General features: G+C 39.5%; 2 protein-coding genes across 2 annotated transcripts in view; both read left to right on the top strand.

The window, feature by feature from the left end:
* Positions 1–5,060, top strand: part of itfg1 (integrin alpha FG-GAP repeat containing 1) — a 114,005-nt gene extending 108,945 nt beyond the window's left edge. The window contains exon 18 of the mRNA XM_033988909.2: positions 3,699–5,060. Within this exon, the coding sequence (XP_033844800.1) occupies positions 3,699–3,758 (60 nt within the window). The 3' untranslated portion in view covers positions 3,759–5,060. The remainder of the gene's footprint in view (positions 1–3,698) is intronic.
* A 626-nt stretch (positions 5,061–5,686) lies between these two features.
* On the top strand, positions 5,687–23,440 carry LOC117393726 (neuropilin and tolloid-like protein 2). The gene is made up of 10 exons (XM_033991725.2): positions 5,687–6,172; positions 9,117–9,173; positions 9,277–9,420; positions 12,302–12,550; positions 15,000–15,047; positions 16,166–16,293; positions 18,681–18,909; positions 21,293–21,406; positions 21,512–21,642; positions 21,872–23,440. Exons 1-10 carry the CDS (start codon positions 6,163–6,165, stop codon positions 22,592–22,594), a joined length of 1,833 nt encoding a protein of 610 aa, XP_033847616.1. The 5' UTR covers positions 5,687–6,162; the 3' UTR covers positions 22,595–23,440.
* Positions 23,441–24,012: the final 572 nt, after the last annotated feature.

Consider the following 24,012-nt stretch of genomic DNA (forward strand, 5'->3'; position numbering starts at 1 on the left):
CTGCTCAGCTGAGTCTAGTAGTTTGCTGGCATTTTGTAAATATAACAAAACCACATGCACAGGTAAGAAAGGCAAAGGGAAGTATATTTGTAGAGCTCAATTCATACACAAAATAATCCAAAGTAGTTTACACAATAAGAAATACAGTAAAATCTCAATATAAACAAATCCTCATCCTTAAGAAGACAAGTTCGGTTTTAGCTGCACAGAACTGAAATGCTGAAAACGTTTAGTTCTGACTCTGGGCGCAGGTAATAAAAAATAAAATGTGCTAATTTAACATCACACAGTTAAAAGCCCCATGTCGTTTCACTAATGGCACAAAAATGCATAAACAAAAGGAAAGACCTAAGATGAAAATCCCAATTTCTGTGTATGTAGTTGCCACAATTTAGAATAAAATGGTATAAAATGTGTACGTAAATTAAATGTGAAATATTTTGAAGTTGGTTTAATATGATTTGAGTATTTTATAGATGTTAAAATTGGATCTGTATTATTTAAGTTAAGATAAAGTCCATATAGTGTGACAAGCTAATTTGTAATACTTCAATTCATTATTACTACCAAACCAAAAACCTGTCTCTAAACTATTTCGGGGAGAATATGTTATTAGGGTGTTTGTTTCGTAGGTCTAGTGTTGTGTATTGGCTTTGCTGTCTAGAGCTGGCACCCCTTACCAGCCATCTGCGATTCAAGGGTGTGCGCTTAATCTGAGCTTGTGACGGAGGAGCAGGATGGCGTGTGCGCATGGTTTCACAAAATGCCTCTAATTGCATTATTTTTTTTACACGGAAACATGGCTGTGATTCTGAAGTGACACTGTGTTTAAAAATACATGCAAATATAACAAGCTTGTCTACCTCTGGAGGGACAGGTGACACAGTGGATCTGGGAAATAGAAATAGATATGTGGGAAATTGATTTATTTACAGTTTAGTTGCTATTTGGAAGCCATTGAACTCATTGAGTGAAATTACCCTTAGCAATTGCGGGGTTTCAGATGACATCGCAGCTTTGTATTGGCCTTTTAATAGAGATGGGGTCAGATAAAATTACGAGGGTCCCGGGTTCAATTCCCACACCAGGAAGTTGTGTAGCTTGCATGTTCTTCGTGTCTGTACGTTTCCAAGCACTCTAGAATTTAAAACTTGTACAGTATCTGGAAATATTTTGCAAAATTGACTCACATGGGGGTTCAAATTTTGCAGTAGCCATTATTTTAAAAAAGACATGTAAATAAATCAAGTGCTAAAATGTAAAATGCCACTATGAATTGTCAGAAGGCAGAACTTCTCATCTCTGCAGTTTTGAACATGAAGAGAATTATTCTATTAAGCCATTTTAGATCAACACTGTGGTTTACAATAAATATAGGGTAAAATGGTAATCTAATGTTATAGTTTAAAGGAACTGTATTTAGCCTGGGCTCTTACAGTTTTAAAAAGATATTACAATAACAACTGAACCTGGATTGCCAGTGCCTTAACCAGTATAAATACGTTTGTTAGTTTTTTCTTGCTCAGTACATGGACAGCATTGCCACAGCAGAGATTGTACTAGCTCTGATTAATGATTGGCTGCAGGTACTGGGATTTAGGTTGTGATGATTCCGACCAGAGAGAGTCTTTTTATCCCACTGGATTTCGGCATTGAAACTGGCATTTGAAATGAGAGACTCATGTGAGGCTCATTCTGCTTTCAAATTCATCTATTAATTATAACATAAATGACATGGCCATTATGCCCCATGTTTTTGTAAATAATAATAAAGAATTGTTATGAGTAAAAGATAGATTTCATTTGACACACACAGACTTGTTTATGGAATATAAAAAGAAACTTTTACTTTCAACTCCTTTAATACCAAGAATCACAAAAAAGCATAATTTATCTTGGACAAGTGTGATTGAATGTAGTGCCAGTGCCTTCATACAATAATAATGATTCCCACAAGCCCAGACGGGGTAATGTAATGTGCGTTAACCTTCTCCCATGTCTGTGATTTCCAGTGGCTTGTTTTTACTGCTCTCTGACACTCTCCTTATGGATGATCCTCCTGTTACAGCAGGGCAGGTGTGCGGGTCAGGGCGGGCACACTGATTGACATTTGGCATTTATACCTGTTTGCACTGCTGCTGCCTCTGGTATTTGCTGCTGTAATAATAAAAAGTCAAGTTTAAAGCTGATGCAGGGGGCAAGGACATTTTCTGCTTGCCCAACAAGCTAACAGGGCTTTAATGTCAGTCCTTCCAATGACGTGGGATAATGATAACGCATAATAAGCTCTGATATCCCTATTATAGTGTATTTAAAATGGAGCTGGACATGTGATTGACAGTAAAATGGCAGCGTTTCACCTGAAGGATATAGTTTGGATTTCATTTTCTGAAATGATACTCTTCAGAGAGTAATATGCCCCAAAGGAGATTCCCACCTGGATCCAGTCTAAGTCGCTCCAGCATCATTAAATCTTTTAGATGGACACAAATCAATGCTCTACTGCCTGATCATTATTTAAGCCTCAGGATGACAATTCAGAGCTATCCCCTGGACACTCAATTAGGCCAAGATTTACCAGCAGCACAGCACTGTACATTAGTTATCCCGGTAAGCTAAAAACATTGCAACCTGCCTCCAAAATATGTTGCACAAGTTTAAAAAAAAATGGGATCATTGCATAATTTAGGTATATGTAGGTCTGCATGTATTTCTATAGCTTTGAGGTCCAAAATTGAAAATATATGTAACCTGCTGAGTTCAAATTCACATTTATCCTGGATATTTTTGCACCTCACTTGAACACCTTGTATTGCCTGAAACAGTAACAATGCGACACGAGCTGGTACGACACAAAAACCCCATATCAACATGTTTGAAATCTACGGGGGGCCGAGTCTGGGGTGCCACTTCTCCTGCGAAAGCTCATACCATAGCTGCAAGTTTTCACACAGCACCCGCCACCTGTTTTTAGAAATATTAGCTCAGAATTCCCAAAAGAATGCACCACGATTCTACATCCAAAACAGAAATTACAAAATGGTGCCTCTGTTTATAAAACCACAACAGTGACGAGCACAGAGCACTGCTAAAATGAATCATGCGTTGAGTTGGGTAATATAGCCTCTACTACAAAATAGAACTCATACAAAATCGGAATATTTAGTGTATAAAGTGTATAAAGGCCACAAAAATATCAGATTATTAAAATTAAAGAAACTTGCCATGTAGTCTTTCATAACGTAACTACGCATTTTTAATTAGGACAAATTAAGATGATAAAAGATGTTCATTTTGGTCAATATCTCTCTGATAAAATTGACTTTTTTATTCATTGGCTAATTACTATCCCTGCTGCATAGAGAAACAGAGAAACATCCTTTGCCTGTTCTTTTTATTAACTTACTCCCGTGGCTTTGTTACATATTCAAAGGTTAATTTCCGAGAAGCATAGCGAATACAAGCTTCATTTATTATACCCTGGTTGCTCAAAATGTGTTAATTGCAATACAGAGTTCACCATATTAGATTTTAACACATTTTCCTCAAAGAGTTTTTGTATCGTTTTAACCAATTAGCTATTGTTACATCAGCCAAGCCCACATTGTTCATTTGTTTTTTCCAAGTCTATTTTTGTTCATTGTTCTTCCTTGAACTAATTGTCTTTCCTCACAGTGTTTGTTTTTGTGTGTGTTCAGAAAGCAGACGACCGGGAGAAGAGACAAGAAGCCCACCGGTTTCATTTTGACGCCATGTGAAGAGATAAAGGGAAATTTTGGACTCATAATTTCAACAACCCACCACTGTTCTTATTCACATTCTATATCACATTTCAAAGGCCGATAAATTGATTCTCATTCGCCCCCAAAACGTTTCTTTTTGAAAATTTTGTGTCCTCCAGTCAGTAGTTAAAAATTTATGCTCCATGTTATTTATTCATTCCAGTGTTAGAAGTACAGGGGGCTCCGGCAAGGCTTCACCAAACGCAGAGAAATCTTCGAGGAAATCCATCTCAAGATCGTCCCCAACATTCAAAGCCCCTAAGAAATTCATTTTTACCATTACAGCGTATTGTAATCACACGACAGACTCTGCTAAAAGGTGCACTGCGTAACTTTTCTGATGGAGGGTTTGCTTCCTGTTGGTCTGGATGGAGATGTTACTGCTTTACCTGAAATGTTCCAAAGTATGGCATTGAACTTTTCATTTAAAATACCTTAAAAAACATGCATTCTCACTATTAGCGGTGTTGCTTTTCTGCACATTTGACCTGTAACTTGGCCTGCTGGTGCCACCTGTTTGCGTGCTATACTGTGTAACATCCCAGGCAAAGCAATAACATCTCCATGGAGACAAGCAGACGGCTGACCCTCTACCCAGAAAGTCACACAGTGTATCTTTAACTTATCAGGAAATGTGTTTTGTTTACGGTCTTTTCACTGCACCTTTTCTACGTGTTACTTGAAATCCTTTTTGTTTTCGTAAATTTGTCCTTGTCAAAAACCCTTCCTTTTTTATTTCCAAGTAGAATATATTTTTTGACATTGCTCACTGCCGCGCAACTTGTTCAAAGTTAACAAAATGCAGCTGCGCAAAGTTGGTGGAAAATGTCAGGCTACCAATCTCACTTACAATGATTAATCACCTTTCAGTCATTCGGCTTTGATTCTGTCTGTCGGACTGCAATGCATGATGGGAGTGCCAAATACTTTTGAGTTGCATCTTTTAAACCTCCAATATGTGAAACTACTGAAACAATCTAAAGACATTTGGTTGAAAGAGGCTACTCCAAAATGTATTCTATTTACTTTTGTATTTATTTTAGGTTTTTTTTTTTATATATGTAAACAAAGCTACTTGTATTGCAGTTGTTTATTCTGCAAGAAGGAACCTGTGCTTTTCTAAGGGGGTTTGCACTTTTTAAACTAATGATTAACTGCGGGCGTGTGTAATTTATTTTGTTTAATGAAGTTGGTTTGAAAAAGAATGTTAAAATTACTAAATGTTTCCGTGTCATCGCTGTGAATAAAGGTTTCTCCTAATTAGAGAAATGTACTTTTTGCTTTTTGTGTCATTTTCTTGAGTAAATATTGTTTTCTCAGAGAGGTGTCTTCAGTAGAATCTTAGACTTTGGGGATCAGACGACAACTGTAATCATCTTTGTAGCCCCCAGAAACATTAACTGAAAAACAAAAGTGAATGAATTGGAAAATCATGCTGCTTTTAATTTGTCCAGAGACCCCCACATGTTTTTTTTTGACGTTCTCAAAGGAGTCCTAGTTTGAAAAGCTGATTTCATCCAAACAGCTTGAGTTCACTGCCCTTTGTTCAAAATGTGTGGAGCGAGACCATTCCACAGATCCAGACCAAGCTTTAGGAGGTGGGTGGCAAGGTTTAATTTATTCTAAGGCTAATAATGAAAGCGAGTGTTGTACCGGAAATGGGGTGGCTAAAACAATAAAACTTACGTACACAAGTTTTTATTGTTGCTATAATCAGGATCTGTGGAACCTGTGTTGGATAATTACACAGTTACACGTACGAGACGATTGTGCGCTTTGTAATGTTTAAATGGTGTAACTCAAATGCATATTCCATGTCTATTTATAAGTTGTATTTTGTATTTACCAGGAAGTGAGGGGAAACACATTCGTGACTTGACAGTAGTAGCGACAAGCACGTTGAAGTCAGAAGCGCAGCGCCCACGGCTTAAATGATTCTGTTGAAGAGCGTTTCTTCCAAACGCGCACGGAGAGCAGTCTGACTCTCCTCCTCCTTTCGCTAGTGCTTCTGCTCTCTCCTCCTCCATCATTCTCTGTGGTCCCTGTCCTTCTTCATTTGTCATCCCTCAGTTGGCGTCTTGGATACGTTCCTGTCTGGTGCGCGCGGGGATCAGCTCTTGTTCACATGTGATCCCTGGTGTAGTCTCTCCAAAAGCTGTATTTACTTCGATGACGCCCGGCTGGGAGGCTGGTGGTGCCGTTTGTGTTGCAGCCAGACGCAGCAGGAGCGCAGACTGAGGAGACTGGCACTGCGTAATGGATTTACTGTTCTCTGGACAAAGTTGGATTGTTTAAAGAATGACCCTGGGACATACAATGGCTGAGACGGGGAAGTGCTTGTAGACAGGTGTATAAAGCTGGAATTGCACCGTAGAAGGAAATGCACAGAGGTGAGTCGTGTTTCTGATGTTGGATCATCGATAGTGCGCGATGGGTGGTTCGCGTAAAAAGCCTGTGCCATTTGGCACCTTAGTACTATTTCAGATGGAGAGGTCAAAAGAACACAATGTGAGAACAAAATCAGTTTCTAAATGGTACCATTTGTTTGTGCCCTACATTTGACAACACAGTACATCAGATTTCTGTAAGAAAAAAGCAGCATTTACGGGATATTTCCAATACGCGCTATTTGTAGAAATAAAGATGAACAAAGTATCAAACGTGTTCAACGCAAAACAAAATTATATTTTAGGGAGAACGAGAGCCTGGATGTGTCTGGTGCAAATGACCCTGACCAAGAATCGAGTCAGGAAAATTCAGTTGATGTAACAATTGGACTGCAGGAAAAGCAAGTATTCTATCTCACTATTGCTGTTTTCGGTGAAAAACATCCATGAGCAAAAGGCAAGGCTGTCGGGCTATTTCAGTCTTTTGGCACAAGTTCATAATACACAGTCTAATGCATGTTCCCATGTCGAGTCCGGATCAGTAGAATACATAGAGTGGATGCTGTTCTTGTTGTGGTCCGTCCTGTGCGTGCAGTTGCCCCGGTGACTCTCGCTTCAGGCTCTAGCGCCATCAGCACCTGCGGCACGCGCCACGGCTCACGGCCGCAGCCAGTCATGAGTTCAGTGGAGCGTGCACTGGCTGCAGCATGGACACTTCATTACACCTTGTTTAAAGACTCTGATTCCAGCCCATTCTGTGTTTTAACAAGATGTAATCTATGTTCACTGTAGAAATATGGTGATGGTGTAAGATGAAAACACGTTTTATTTGTTTTTGACGTGTTAATAATCATTAGTACCTTCTCTTGGAAAATGAGAATTTGTCATCTCTCAGGTTTCATGAGACTTTAGGCTGATGCTAACTTCGTTTAAACCTACATTTTTTAAAAATGCAAAGTGAGTTAAGTGGATTTGTGCTAAAAGAAAACATGACCTAGGGTTCACTGAGCACATGAAAATAAATAATCATTCTTTTAAACACAATTTGTTCTAGCTTCTATGGCCCACACTTTGCACATCAACCAAAGAATCCCCTACAATTCTGACACTGTTAAAAGAGTAGCTATCTGTCAGTGATATTTCCTTTTCCCTGATATTGACATAACTGATTCCAGGCCAGGCTGTTGAACACTTATTGTTAACAACTCTTTGGGTGGCCTGTACTCTGTCCTCCGAGCATGTCTGCTTGTGGCACTCATAGGCTTACACTGGTACATAATAAAGATAATTGCACCCTGGGGGTTACACCATGCCATGTTCATGTATTGTATCTCCTTCCAATGCTCTTGCTCGTTTTGGTGATGCTGTGGAGGTGCCCGCATATTGCCTATTGGTCCCCCACCCATCTCTCTCCCTCTGTCTCTATCTCTCATCTTCTCCCCCTCTCTCCCCCCTCTCTCCTTCTCTCCTACATGCCATTATGCAACGTGCCAGTCTCTCTCCCTCACGGAACAACCTATTATGAACTCTAGGGGGATCAGGTCGAGTGCAGCTTATCAGGGCAAAGAGGGTGTCAGGGGAAGGTGTAGCATGGTGCCCTCCGTACAGATATAATTGTAATGCAGCATGCTTCACCTATTGTCTGTAGCCATGCTCCTATGTCTTCTCATCAATGATGTACACCCCATAGCCCCATAATCCCATTTATTCTGCTAATACAATATGTGTGTCTTGAGCTGAGGGGAGCAGGATTATTGTCAGAATATAGCACTTTGGATAAAAGCTAATGTTTTGCAAGTTAATGTTACTATTACTAGTACAACGACTGTGATTTAAATAACTCATCCAAACTTTATCAACGACGTATGAAGTTAATACCACTTTCACTGTTAACCATCTCAGTAACTGTATGACAACTAGGCCTAAACCGAATTAGACTAAATAAAACATGGGCGATAGACTTAATTCATAATGACTAAATCGTTTAGTATGATTCAGGCTTAGTAACTACTTAACCCTAACTCCTAATCCTATCCCTTAATTAACTAGTTACTACGTCTGAATCATAAACTATTAATATTAATTCGGTGTAGTAATTATAGTGTGACCAATATCTCATTTGTGCCCGTATTTGCATTTTGAGTTTGGCATCATTTACGTTGCTCTACCTGATGTGATCCTCTTCATTTGGATGTGTTTGGTACTTGGTTTGGCCTTGTCATGATAATTACTATATCGACTTATCGTTCAATATATGTTTCATGGAACAATATTTTTCTGGGTCAATATTTATCGTGTGTACATTTTCTTTGTACTACTGAGACATTTTGGGTTATTTTCTGACGTTATGATTAGATTTGAACTGTAAAAGGTTGAATTAACAAGATCTATGACTCATTACAGACGCAAACTAAGCACTAAAGCGTTTCATACTACTCTGCTCTCGAGTTATTGTGCCACTGGCAGACATTAGTTTCTATATTACCGTTTATCGACTATATTTACTTCAAAATGTGTTACCATGATGGGCTTAGATACTAGTGAAATATTGCACTGGCGTCTAATCCTGTGATGGCTGTAACATTATGAATTATTACTAAAGTGATAATTGGCTTATAATCATAAAAGCTTTTGTATAATAGTGTCCACTTTGTTCATGAATTTAACTGTCAGTGTCTTTTGGCAGTATTGTACTATCTGAAGTAGCCAACTCTACACTAGTATAAATAAGTGTAGTTTTGTAACACTTCTTTTTTTTTCTCTGTGCTTTATATGATTTTAAGTCATCTAATGTGAGTATTGATTTGTGCGTTTTGTGGATAGAAATCAATGCAATTATATATGTAATCACCGGTTGTGAATAGCATCTTCTGTCGTGAGGTGTGAGTGGCTACTGAATGAGCCTATAAATGCAGTCATATCAAATGTCTTTTCCACTCTTTTGCAGCGTGGATACTCTTCATTCTCATCGAAGAGGGTTTGGCTCTTGCACAGAGGACTAAAGGTAAGCTATGGTTCACTGGGCTTACAAATCTAGATAGACATTCCTTCTATGGTTACAGTGTTCCATAAAAAGTAATCTCTGTTTTTTTATTTTTGATTGTCAGACCCGCCAAGCGAACATGGAGGCCAGCCCTCGACCCAGAAAGAATGTGGCACGTGGGTCCGTAATATCAATGGAGGCGTGTTCACCTCCCCAAATTACCCCAACACCTACCCCCCCAACAAGGAGTGTGTCTACATCCTGGAGGGTAGGTCATCTCTGTCTCATCGCCCTGGCTCCTGTCTCTTTCACTCAGTGTCATTATGGTCTAATTGAAATTCAGCGAGGGTTAGGGTTGCTTTAAACTATTCTTGTGGAAAAAATCTGCCATTTGTGTGAGTATGTTGTTTATAGATTCAGTAATGGTACATGACAGCAGTGATGGCACGAAAGAGCAGATGGAAGAGCTGTTTTCTGTATTTATTCTACTTTATTGTGAATATAAAAAAATAAGAATACGATATTTTAAAGGTCAAGGTAGAGTTATGTTATTTCTTTATTGCTCATGTATGGCATAAAATGTATCTATCTTGTTTATTCAATTGCAGGTGTTTTATTGCTCAAAAATACATTAAAAACACACATTCTTACTGTGAGAGAGGTCGCGTCTCCACAGATCTGACGCGTAACTCGGCTTTGTGGTGTCACCTGCTTTCTAGGTGTAATACTAATACCTAACGACCCAAGACTTGGTCATGAGCACCTAGAGCTGCAGGATGTCAGCCTGTTGTGCATATTTTAGGTGGATAAATTAATTAAACAGATCATACCAATGATTAGGTCCATGCTCTCATTGTTTCACATCAAATATTAGAAGTACTGTTATTAAAATAATCGTAATACTTACCTGAAATATACAGACTCTAAAACGCACTTTTTGAAGACACATTATTAAATCAAAATATAAAAACAATAAACAATTTCTTATGTGCATCATTTATACACTGTTTTTGTAAATATTCTATGTCTAAAAGCACTGTATCAGCATATTTCAACTGTTATTTGGTTAAAAATGTACTATAGATAATCGATGACTAGTTGACTAATAAAATAATTGTAAATTGCAGCTCTATTACAGTATTACACACTATTAAACTTACTTTCCACCTCTAATAATAACCTTCATAGACTTAGAATATTGTACTGTCATGTGAGACGTAAGTGCGGCTGTACTAATGAGAGCAGTGCTACTTCCCTGCCACGACCGGTCTTTGCCCATGCACTCGCACAATGAATGAGCTAAACATCTGCTAAACAGCTGAGTTATGAAGACATGTCACTGAAATCACAGCCATTTACCAGACGCATCACATCCGTCAGTAATTCAGTGGCCTGCCGGATGGGGTGCATAATGGGAAGAATCATTAGCGTATATAGAAGATGGGCTCCGGGATTGTGCAGTTCATCATATATAGATCAACTGTTTTCCCCATCAACTTAAACGCTTTTATAAAATCACAAATGCAAATAGGAAATGTGCTGCTGCTGTGCTCTCAGACGTGTATAGAGTTTACATGCAGCTCAAGGGCTCCCCCTAAGGGCTCCCCCTGTAGACAAAACCAGGTCAGGTCGACTGCTGGTGAGTGGCTGATGCTTGTGTGCATCATGAGAGCTGTAGGGAGCTGAAACCTGTTATTTGCTTTTATTAGTCACGAAAGGGTATAGTAATATTTATAGCCAGTCTTTTGTCCTGCTTCTGACACAATGGGAGATCCGCACTTTTGGCATCAAGCTCTAATCAGATAGCTTTGTCTTTATAATTTGTGGTTTCTGGGGCTCATTGATTGTGCTATGTCCCACAGTTCATCAGCTCAGTAGATACAGTGATTAAACTTTGTGCTCGTTCTATATCTGCAGTTTGTGTGCATCCCTATTATACCTGCAGTTTGTGTGCATCACTATGATATCTGCAGTTTGTATGCATCACTCTGGCACAGATAAAGAGCCTGTAATCCTGCAGTCAAATGACAGACAGAATGCTGCTCATTCAAGCAGAAAGTGCAAAGATGAAAGCACAGTAAAGAGAAAGGCACAAGCAGTTCCACAATTTAGTTTATTCAAATGATGTATACTGCAGATTTTCACACTTGAGTGTTGCCGCCTGTCTGTTTGCAAACATAGAGAGACTGTCAGAAAACGAGGACCTGGTTTTGTTAAATACACTAAAATACACTGTACAAGTGTACAAGGCGAGCGCTGTTAAAGATGCACTATGTACATTTCCAGATGAAGGGTGTGCCACCTATTTGCCTACACGGACATGTTACTGAGTTGCATAGAATGTTCCACATTATGGGATTAAATTTGACTATCTCCACTGAGACAAGCAGGTACGTTTAACATGCTGTAAAAGGCAAATAGTCTCATCTTAATAGAGACAAGCAGGTAGCGGATTTCTACCAGAAAAGTTACATAATGCACTGTTAAAATTGAGGCTCATAAACAGTTCCCCTTGTATTTTCTTTTTGTGGGGCTTCTATGGTTTGCACTGTGAATAACTGATAACATCTCATATACATTTTTCCATCTCATTTCCAAAAGCACCTGGTTGCCACTTCATTCTTTGCTCTAAGCATTGCATACTGACATTGTGTCCCTTTGGCAATACACTTATTTTTCAAATGTATGAATGAGGCTGTGGGTGATTGTTTGTGGCTAGTCTGTGTCAGTCTGGGTACTGCAGAAACAATTGACTGCCTTATGTTTGTGGAGTGAATAAATAATGAAAAATTTGCTACGATCAGTGCATAGTTATTATAAAATGCACACTTTGTAAATCAAAGACAAATGTTTTATCTTGTATAGTTTGTCTACACAGGATAAGATGACTGCTTGGTGTAACTAACAACAAGCAATGTATGCATTTTTTTTAAGAAGGCTTATTCTAAACCACGCAATCTGTTTACACCAAAAAGCAGTTCTTATTGACATGCTCTTTAATTGTAAGATGCTGTTCATAATTGCTTTTACAGAAGTTTCCACTCTGCACAGCATGCTTGGGTTTTCATTTGTGACTGAACAATTCCACAAAAGACAGATTTAATTTGTTCATTTTCTTCTTTCTTGCTGTTCTACTCTGCATCAAACAGCTCTCCCCAGACAAAGGATCCAGCTGGTTTTCGACAAGAACTACTACATAGAGCCGTCGTTCGAGTGTCGCTTTGACCACATTGAAGTCCGGGATGGTCCCTTTGGCTTCTCCCCTCTCATTGACCGCTTTTGTGGTGGAAAGAATCCAGGCATGGTGCTGTCCACGGGCCGCTTTATGTGGATCAAGTTCAGCAGTGATGAAGAGTTAGAGGGCCTTGGGTTCCGCATCAAGTACACTTTTGTAGCAGGTAAAGATCCTCAACTGAATACTAATGCTACTCATTTAGGAGCACTTCAAAGGATACGTCTAGTGGCGCTTTTATAGGAATCTAATTAAGTCCCCCTAAAAGCAAAGTAGAATGGCTAAAGATTAAACCCAAGAAAGAAGAGGGTGTTTTTTTTAAGATAATATTACTCAAGTAGAAGTAGAAAGAATCCAAATAAAAATACTCAAATAAGTAAAAACAGGAGATAAGGTGAGTGCTTCAAGTAGGGATCTAATGAGTCAGATAGAAGGATGTAGGACATGGGTGCTCTTCAGGGGTGAGGCCACTTGTCATGGAGGAACAGAGATTTAGCTTAACACATGCAGATTTAAAAAAATTTGAATGGTAGTGGAGCTGAAACAACCCGAGACACTCTTACATACAAAAATTACAAGTCCTTTATTGAGACATGGACCAGTCTATATATAACATGGAACATGGAGGCTCATGTCAGGCATTATTGCAGCTAAGATCAGTGAGCACATGGATCAATACCTGAGCACAGCACAGAAGGGCATCAGCATGGATACCAGGGGAGCTAAAGACCAACTCCTGGTAAACCAAACAGCCTGAGATTGCAGGACTCGTTAGACCAACCTGTGCACTGCCTGGATTGACAAGAAAGCCAACGACTCAATGCCACACACATGGATCACTGAATGCCTGGAGCTGTACAACATCAAAAAGACTCTAAGGCCTTCGTTGCAAACTCGATGAGGTTGTGAAAAACTCCCCTTGAGGCCAATGGCAAGCCACAAGCACAAATGACCATCAAATGTGGAATATACAGCACAGACACTGGATTGTCATGCAGGTGTGTAGTCGAGATGGAAGGTAGTCCACACAGAAGGGGTCTCACTCCCAGTGAGTACCTTAAAAGTACCTTGGTATCCCATAAATACCTCCAACGAGTAAGGCAAGTCCTAAGAAGTCAGCTCAATGGCAAGAACAAGACCCAGGCAATAAACAGCTACGCCCTTCCTGTAATCAGATACTTAGAGGGAACAGATGTAAAGACACAAAACATGCATGGAGGTGCCATCCCAAATCCAGCACCCCAAGACTGTACGCGAGCCGTAAGGAAGGAAGTTGAGGACTAGTGAGTGTGAGAGCCACTTGCCAGAATGAAACATTCAAGATCCATGACTACATCAAGGACAAGGCCCCAACAGATGACGTGTTCAGCGAATGTCTCAGACAGTGGAGTGCAGATGAACAGGTGCTGGAGGCATCATCATGTGAGAACAAGCCCCTATATGGGATGTACCACCAGAACATAACTGAATTGGCTGATATCGAAAAATTCTATCAATGGTAAGAGCTAGTCTGAAGGACAGCACAGAGGCACTTATCCTGGTTGGCAATGAGCAGGCCTTGAGCACTAGAGCAATAGAGGCCCAGATCTACCCCGCCAGACAAGACCCAAGGTGTAGGCTGTGCAAAGAGGCCCCTGAGACAATCCAGCACATAACTACAGGATGTAAGATGCTGGCAGGGAAAGCATACATGGAGCAGCATAACTAAGTGGTGGGCATAGTGTACAGAAACATCTGTGCAGAGAACGGACTGGAGATCCCAAGGCCAAGGGGGAAAACACCTCCAAAGGTAGTGGAGAATGACCAAGCCAAAATCCCGTGGGACTTCCAGATACAGACAAAATGGTGATGGCGAATCAACCGGACATTGTGGTGGTGGATAAACAACAGAGCAAAGTAGTTGTGGTGGACACTGCAGTACCAAGTGATAGGAAAATCAGGAAAAAAGGAACACCAGAAACCAGAGACATACCAGGCGCTCAAAGAAGAGCTGGAGAAGGCCTGGAAGGTGAAGGCATCAGTGGTGCCCGTGGTCACTGGAGTGGCTATAATAGATCCCAGGAAAAACACCCACAATTGAATAAATACAAGTTTAAAGCATTTTTGAAACATTACAGGCAAAGCAATAACATCTAAATTGTAGCCCTCCTTCATAAAAGTTACTTAATCTACCTTTAAATAAAGAGTCACATTCATAGATAATGGTCAAATATTATATCAGTGTCAACATATGGCTTTTGTCACCTATGAAATGACTTACATTGAAGAGTAACAGTCAGTGAGATGAAAAACTAATTCCTGATACCTATAATTCCTTCAAAAAGTAAATATAACTGTTTAGTACCTCCCTAAAAGTAGTCATTTTGGTCTTTTGCTGTGAGAACTGTGCTAGTTCTCCTTTGTAGTATTTGGTCAGCGGACATCACACACTGAATATGAGCTCGAAATGCTTCTAGATGTGACTCTCCCATCAGGCGACATGTATTAGCTTCAAACAGGGCCCTCTCTGCTTTATCTCAGTGGTGCCTTAATGGGATCTTATCTAGCATTCTGTGTATACCTATTTTTGCCGCCTGGATTGAGGCTAATGTGCTTCCCCAATCTTATCATTGCAGACCCCGATTTCCATCTGCACGTGGGCGGACTGCTGAACCCCATCCCAGGTAAGCTGTGCAGGGCTCTGCTACTGTTGGAGCCTATGTTTTTTCTTCCTCTTTTCATAGCTTTCAGCATTCACTGCTGACGTTAATGCTGAATGCACAAATGTGCCTTGACAAGCTCTTCTTTGGGTGTTTGGGAAAGGGATTTGCACATACAAGACAAGAAACAATGCAATGCCCTTTTATCTGTTTATCTCAGTTACTTTTGTTTGTGTTGCCTGTCTACTTATTGTCTCTCATCTGAATGCATCGTGCCTGAATTCTGTTTGAAATGCTACACACATTTCACCTGTCTGTTTAGCTGATGTCTCTCTCACTTTGTGTTGTTTCCGTCATGCCCTTAAGCCAATGCACCACAAACTGCAATGTGATATGCAGTTTCTGAATCTTTTTAAGAAAAAGTGACTCAGGTGATTTAATCATGTCATGTGAAAATTTGGAACTCCATTTGTAAAACATTTCAAAATTACACATACACCACACAAAACTGATAAATAAAGTCAGAGCAATTTCACCAATTAGTTAGTACTGGGCGAATATTGAAAAAAGACATTTCAACCAATTCTTTTTTATTTTAATTCTCATAAATAAACAAATCAGAAAACAATGTGTTTGCAGATGATACTTTAAAGGTGCACTATCTGTAACTTGTCAGGAGGGACATTCCGCCACCTACTTATCCCCATGGAGGTGGTATTGCCTGGAATGTTCTACTGTATGGCATTAAACTCATCTACGTATCTCCTTGAAAGCCTGGTGATCTAATCAGGCCAAGTTACATGTCAGATCTGTGGAGAGGTGACCACACTCACAGCAACGGTGCATGTTTTCAGGCTGAATATTTCAGGCAAAGCTATAACATACCTCTGGACACAAGCATGTGACCAGAAAAGTGATGACGTGCACCTTCAAGTGAAGAACTAAGTGAAATTGAGAAAAACAGATTTGGAAAATGGTCTTTGAAGTTCTACGGATGTAAGTTATAAATGAATGTAATAAAACATAATGCTGATTGACAATGTTTATGTTAACAGCGCAAACTGACCCCAAACTTCACGTGTGTATAGTGTTTCCTGTAGTATCGTGCCTGAACTCTCTTTCTTTCTGTAATATTTCCACAGACTGTCAATTTGAGATCGGCGGCTCGGATGGAGTTATCCGCTCCAGTCAGGTGGATGAGGAGGAAAAGGTGAAGGCTGGAGAAGCTCTCGACTGTATCTGGACCATCAGGGCTCCTCCGCAGTCCAAGGTCAGTGTGCCAGGGTCCTGCTATACACTCAACACACACTGTATGGAGCTTAGATAAAGTTTTTTTTTTTTTTTCTGCCATCATATATTTGATGAGAGTTGGGTATAGCATATAGAACAAGAAGTATAAACGTCTGATGTTTGTGAGCCTGATTTGAAGAAGCTATCATGAATCCATAAATTTAACTGTGGCTGGGGGTCCACTACCTGCTTGTCCTTGAAATGTTTCACAGTCTGACATTAGACATGTTTTTATTGCTCAAAAATACTTTGAAAAAAACACATTCTTACTCCGAATAGGGTCACCTCTTCACAGATCTAACCTGTAACTCCTCTTCTTTGAATCTATTGCTTGTCTCCATGGTGACAGAGACATTTAATAACATACTGTAGCAGAACTTCCACCAGTGAAAAAAATACTTATTGCATATTTCAGGTACTGATTATTATTTCTGGCATGTTGATTTGTAATTGGCTAATTTAACCTCATTTGTTAGTTTTCCAATTATCTGCAGTATGTTTTGTTCCATTGGTCCAGATCATGGTTGAAGTTAAATGAACTGTATGTAACCTGCGCTCTTTCTTAAAAAAAAAAGTACTACTACACAACTGAACATGGGTTGTGTCTTAACTTGCACATAGAGGATACATACAAGTTTTTCCTCATTCTCACTGAGCTGCAGAGGCAACACTAGCACTGATGAATGACTACAGGCGCTGGGCTTTAGGTAGCGGGCTTTTAGGATTAAACCAACTTGATTTCAACATTGGAACTGGCAACCCAAATGAGAGACGCATGTGAGGCTCATTCTTCTTTCTGACTGGATAATCATCTTGAGAACCAAAGCACCAAATTGGCAATCATGTCCAATGTTTTTGTGATTAAGAGTAAATCAGCATCACAGTTATTATCAGCAAAAGCTATATTTGATCTGAAATGTTTACCTTGTATGTGGGGACGTAGAGCGGTCATGTTTATGAAATTTAAAATCAAAATCGTACTCACAGTTTTTGTAATACTTGGTAGAAAATATTTAGTAATTGTGTTTCTGAAATACATTCCAAAATTATACAAATAATCTACTGCTGCAGAGCTTTGTTGATTTATTCAAATAAACAACAGGTTCTATTCATTTTGCAGGAGATGATCATGTCATGTCATGTTATTGCAGTTGACTTGCCTTTTATGTCGTTATCTTAATTTGCACATTTTTGCTGAGTTTTGTCTGAAATCTGACGCTCTCTGGACTGAACGCTCTTGATCTGCTATGCTTTGCTTCCCCCACAAGACAAAATGAGTCATCAGCCGTAGCCTATTCTGGGATGTTTATACTCACAGAAACTGCAAATCTTTAGTCATGTACTCTCTAAAATAAATGATGTAGCTCTAATCCATGTAATCGCATTAAGTCTGCATAGTACGTCACATTATCAATCTGATTTATCTTAATTAAAACATATCCCTTACTGTTATAATCGCAGTTTGAGTGGTTACACTTACGGTATTTTGGTAATACACTGTTTATTCCTCTACAAAGATTATCAGAAATGCAGTTATTTTCAGTCTACCCTAAAATGTTAATGCTTTTCGATGTGTTTAAAATGGTTTTAGTAAATGGCAAATTGGATTAATATTTGTCAGATAAGTCACCAATATATGTCTTCAAAATTGTTCAGGACAGAGAAGCAGCATAACATCAACTTTAAATAGCGGTGTTACAACTACATCCCTGTGTTAGATTAAATGGGACTTAAGTAAACCTAGACTTGAACAGGTCCAAAACAGTTTTACAAGGCAAGTGTGAACGCAGCCTAAAATTCTAAGACAGAAGAGCCGCTATTAGCCAATTAAGCTTAACGTCAAATCCTTCTTATGATTAATGTCATCTGTATCACTTGCACATCCACACTACTGCTCCTGTGGCATTCTCTTGTTGGAAACAGACACTAGGAGAAACGGAGCAGAGGTGAAAGCAGAGTGGCCATGGGCAGGAAGTGGTATTTCACTGACTTTTAGGAAGCCTATTTCAGAAAGGAGGAGGGATCAATCATTTGGTTGAAATTGAGATCTCACTCTCATCTTTATCCCTCAGGCCTTTTCCTTGGCTTTAAACTCAAAAAGCAAAATTAAGTGTTTTATTTTACCTGCAAAGTTAGAATTTTCAAAATGAAGGTTTCCTTTAGGTTCATGTGATTGGTGCATTCCAACGTTTCTTTCCGCTTTCTCACCTCACACACTTATTCTTATTGGAGATATTTTGTCTTTTGTATTATGTGGTCTTAATAATGGAAAAAATGGCAGAAATATTAAGGGTAACCTGGTGGGTTAGCCTGTGAAATAATGCATATGACAACAGTATTTGGTTATGTTCTGTTTTGGGTCTGCAGATCTACCTACGCTTTTTGGAATACCAGATGGAGCACTCTAATGAGTGCAAGAAGAACTTTGTGGCAGTTTATGACGGGAGCAGTGCCATAGAGAATCTCAAGGCCAAATTCTGTAGTACCGTGGCCAACGACGTCATGCTGGAGAATGGCGTGGGAGTGGTGCGAATGTGGACTGATGAAAAGAGCCGGCTCAGTCGCTTCCGCATGCTCTTCACTTCCTTTGTGGACCGTGAGTCAAGCTCCATTTTATCATCTCTGCTGTGTAAGCCTGTGTCACTGCGCGGTGCTATCATTGTCTGAATAAATCATACCATGCAGAACTTTTTACATTTAACTCAGTACAATAAACTTTTCATCATTACATGGCTCCGCAGTCTGCTGCATTCAGCGTGAAGGGCTTATCTCTTTGGAATTAAATAATATTTGATTCATATGTCACAAATTAATCATTACAGTTTTTATTTACGATGAAAAGGAAGCTCTACTTACTCTCAGAAAAATGCCATGCATGCACCTATAAGTATGACACAATAAGTAAAAGAAAACAACAACATGTACTTATTAGTTGTTTTTAATGGTGGTGTATGCAGCTGGTGGTATTTTGCCTCATCCCCATCTGAGTTTTTATTCATTCTGATCACTCACTGTATGTCTCGGGTGTCTCTTGAAAAACTTAGTTTGTTCAAAGTTTGCTACAGACTGAAGGTTAAAATGAAGAGATTAGTCACTGTCACTGTTCAGTAACACTTGAGCACTCAGACTCTGCACAAAAATTCACTGCAGTGAAGACTCAGCTCCTGATGTAAGTTATAAAACTGTGTTATACATAAAGCATATTTGGGCTCATAGTACAAACAGATATCCTTCTGTAATATTAAGTACCCGTAGAACATCAGGCATAACCCTGAACACTGGAGGAGCAGGCCACAGTCTGTCTGAGCTGTGAAAGAGGCTGACTAGTGTCTGGAGGAGAAGACACACTGAACCACATGCAAAACTAGGAGAAACCCTTTGAACCAACACAATAAATTTGCTCTAACATATTAAAATAAACCTACTTATCATCATCCAAATCCACTTGCAAGAATTATGAAAATTGATGTAGTTTTGACTGGTCATTCATGCACCGCTATTTCAGCCTCTGCACTTTTTCAATCCATTTACTATTTTCCAGAACATTACCTTGGCCACTAGTCCAGAGAGCTCTCCTCCAGCTCTGCCCCTGTTCCACAGTGCATCGATCTCTGAAGCGTAGCAGCCAACATCCATTACTGACCGCGTCCGTCATGGCCATCACAGCTTACACACACACACAGCAGCTCCAATCGGAGACGTCTCTCAGCACCTGGCTGACCATCTGCACCTCATAAACGCCCTAATACCGCCCTGTAGCCTTCTGTCTTAATCTGCCATCTTAACAACACTAAACCATTTGACAAGATGGCCACACCTTAGTGAAGTCACCATATTTTCCTCAGTATAACTCCCAAAACTCTAATACCATATAAATGTATATATTATTACATAAGTTATATATATAGATTCTTTCACTGTTTAGTATTTTAGGGCTGCCTGATATGTTGCAAACTTGTTGTTTTATGATCAGCTAGCTAGCCATTCACAATACAATATTTCTATCACAAGAAGGTACATTAGGGTTGTCAAAAGTATCAAAAATCAGGATCTAATCAATACTAAAGCTAGTATCAAAATTATATACTCAGTTGAGCAGGTATCAATACTAAAAAAGTCAGATTCACAGAACAGAAATTTACGTTTCCTGCTTTAGAATGACCTTGAGCTGTATCAGAACAAGGTATAAGACCACACAGAGAAGTATATGTCCATGGACCAGTATGGAACCTACCTAGACGACAGAGGGATTAGTGCATTATTTTGTCTAAATAAAAAGTGTTTTTTTTTTATTATCATCATGATATTGAGTATCGAGTCCATTCCTTAGTACTGAAAGTGAGTTTGAAATGTTTGTGTCGTGATACTACACTATATTGCAATGGTCTTATTCTAGTTTTATTTTGTGTTTAAGTTTTAAGTTTTTTTTTTCTTTTTATCATTTAATCATGATTTAGCTTTATTTGGCCTTTCATCAAACAGGAAAACTTTTAATCTAATAAATGGTGTGTGTGTGCTTTAAAGGTGCACCATGTAACTTTTTGGTGGAGGGACCGCCACCTACTTGATTCTCTTGTAAAACATGCATTTTACTGTTACTTGCCTTTCCACAGATTTAACCTGTAACTTGGCCTGGTGGTGTCAACTGCTTGTCTCCATGGAGTAAGATTAGTTCACTGCAATACTGTAGAACTTTCAGGCACAGCAATAACATCTCTATGGAGACAAGAAGGTTACACAGTGCACCTTTAACATATAATTTCACTTCGACTATGCCAACATCTTCATCATTATTACAGTTATCAGATATCACACTCAGCTGTAATTCTGTTGTAAACCTCAAATATATTTACTTTTCCTATTTACTTTTAAATGTTTTTGTGTGTTGCATTATTGTCCTTTTTACAACCCTCTCTTCTCTCTGCACAATTCTATAAAAGTGTTATTTCCTTAAATCCTATTATCTCTTTTCCCTCCAGCCCCATGTTCAGCAAATACATTCTTCTGCCACAGTAACATGTGCATTAACAACTCCCTGGTGTGCAATGGCGTTCAGAACTGCGTCTACCCCTGGGATGAAAACCACTGCAAAGGTCAGAGTAACGCATCTCTCTCCATCTAATTATATTTTATTGGCGGTGGTTTGGTCATTATGTGTTTTCTCTACTTTGTTATTCATGTATGTGTGTTGTGTCCAGAAAAGCGTTCGCGGGGACTCTTCCATCAGATCACTAAGACCCATGGTACTGTTATTGGGATCTCATCAGGCGTGGTTCTGGTTCTGCTTATCATCTCCATCTTTGTTCAGATGAAACAGCCCCGAAAAAAGGTATTCCTCTTTGTAGAAGACATTTTATTTACAAGAAAAGCAGTGAGGAGAATGGCCAAGATTACTGATGAGATGGAGCTGCACCACAGGGATAAATAGATAGAGAGAGAGAACAAGATGATGTATGAAATGTATAAGAAATTTTGCACTACACGATCAGCCCCATTTTAGGCTTTTGCTGCCAGGTGTATTTATGTATTTATAATATTTAAAATTTCTTTAATTTAAGGTGGTGGCTCGCCGACCTGGTGTTTTCAACAAGGCGGGGCTACAGGAGGTGTTTGATCCTCCTCATTACGAGCTCTTTTCCCTCCGTGACAAAGAGATCTCCTCAGACCTGGCTGACCTCTCAGAGGATCTGGAGAACTTCCACAAGCTGCGGCGCTCCTCCACTATGTCCCGCTGTGTGCATGAGCACCACTGCGGCTCCCAGGGCTCTGTTACCACCGGGGGAGGCAGCATGAAGCACAGCCGCACCACCCTCAGCTCCATGGAGCTCTCATATCATAATGACTTCTCCAAGCCACCGCCCATGAAAACCTTCAACTCCACATCCAGCTACAAGAAGAGCTGCTATGGCTACAAGCAGCACTCACAGACTCATGACTGTGACCAGCAGGTGATCGAGGACCGCGTTACCGAGGAGATTCCCTGTGAGATCTATGGCCGTGGCCCTGGCAGTGTGGGTGGGGCCAGTGGAGGGGGCACACTGGGAGGACCATCAGGGCTGGCAGGAGGGGGCATGGGAGGCCCTGTGGGCATAGCAGGGGGTATGACTATGCCAGGAGGCATGGGCATGGCTGGAGGAGTGATGGCAGGGCCCAGTGGCATTGCTGGAGGCATCGGTGGCATGGCGGGAGCCTGTGGAACCCTGAGTGTGCGTGGCAACAGTGCCCGCAACAGCACCACCATAGTGGATCCACAACAGCGTTCTATGTCCATGGACTTTTAAAAAAGGATAAAGACACATCCAATGTTTACTTCTGTTCTCAACTCAGCGTGTGGGGATAACTTCTGGGCCTACTACTGAGATAGAGAGAAATGAGTGTGGACATTTAAAGGGTTAAAAAAAAAGACTTGTTTTGTTGATCATTTATCCCACACAGAGGGATCTGACTTTACAGAGGACTATTAAACACAAAAACTTCCTAGACTCAATTTTCCATTTAGTCACCTGCCATGCACAGATATATGCTATAATATCTAGTTTGTCTTCTAATTTATTTAAGTTTTTAATTGTGTCAGATGTGTCTTGTACCTTAAAACCAGTAAAAAAGCCAGCTCACAATGTTAGGCGAAATTATATTAATCTTTTCCATATGTTCTTATGATAATTTAACACCAATATACAGTATATGGTGCCAGTAAAGATTTTAATACACACAGGAAAAGCTGCTCGTACTCATGAATACAACTAAGAAGGAGCTTTGTTTTCATTGTGACCTTACTCACAGAAGATTTACTTTGGCCAGTTTTAGGAGACACTTAAAAACGGTACTATTTTAGGAGGCTGAATGACAGAAAAAAATATATTTTTGCTCTGGAAGCCAAATTGTTTATGGGCATTATATTATGGAAACGAGTGACCATTTCTATTCAAATTTAGCTGTGAGACATGATCTAAATAAAAGTAGTAAAATAAAATTCCCAGACCTCATCTTTATTTAGTTTGTATGACAAACTGTGTAAAACAAGCACAACTGTCTCACCAATGAGACACATGTAGCCTATGTGAATTGATTTATGTTATAACAGCTGGTTGTATTATTCCATTCTGTTTAATTAAAAGGAAAAACCTACTTTTAATGCTTTTCTTCACTGATTACTTTCAATGACCAGATAAATGAAGTCACCCCATTTCCTAGCTCAACAGGAAAAACCAGACCATGTGTCAAGAGTTTCACAGACAAGATGAGCAACTCTTCAGAGTTGGGTAGAGCAGCCAAAAAATGTACTCAAGCAAGAGTAAAGTTACATTAAAATAGTATTACTCATATAAGTACAACATAGTGTCCAAGAAATTGCTCAAGTAAGAGTTAAGATGTATTTGGGGAAAGTGAAACTACAACTGAAGTAAGAGTAACAGTAAGAATATTTATTTACCTGCACATTTTCATTTACATTTACACAGTGTTTTAATTTGAGATTAGAGATTCTAATTTCATTAAACAATCCCTTGATTATCCCTTGAGGTATTGTCAGGTGTTTGCCTTGGATTCAGTACACATTTCTCCAACACTTTCAAAATATGTGATATCTCTCTGTATTTTTATACATATCGTTCTGAACGCCAACAATTTCACACATATATTTAATTTAATATTTTACCATTTTCGTGTATTCTGAGCAAACTTCAGAATGAAAAAAAAG

Source organism: Periophthalmus magnuspinnatus, chromosome 3 (assembly GCF_009829125.3).
Source record: "Periophthalmus magnuspinnatus isolate fPerMag1 chromosome 3, fPerMag1.2.pri, whole genome shotgun sequence".
Taxonomy (NCBI): domain Eukaryota; kingdom Metazoa; phylum Chordata; class Actinopteri; order Gobiiformes; family Gobiidae; genus Periophthalmus; species Periophthalmus magnuspinnatus.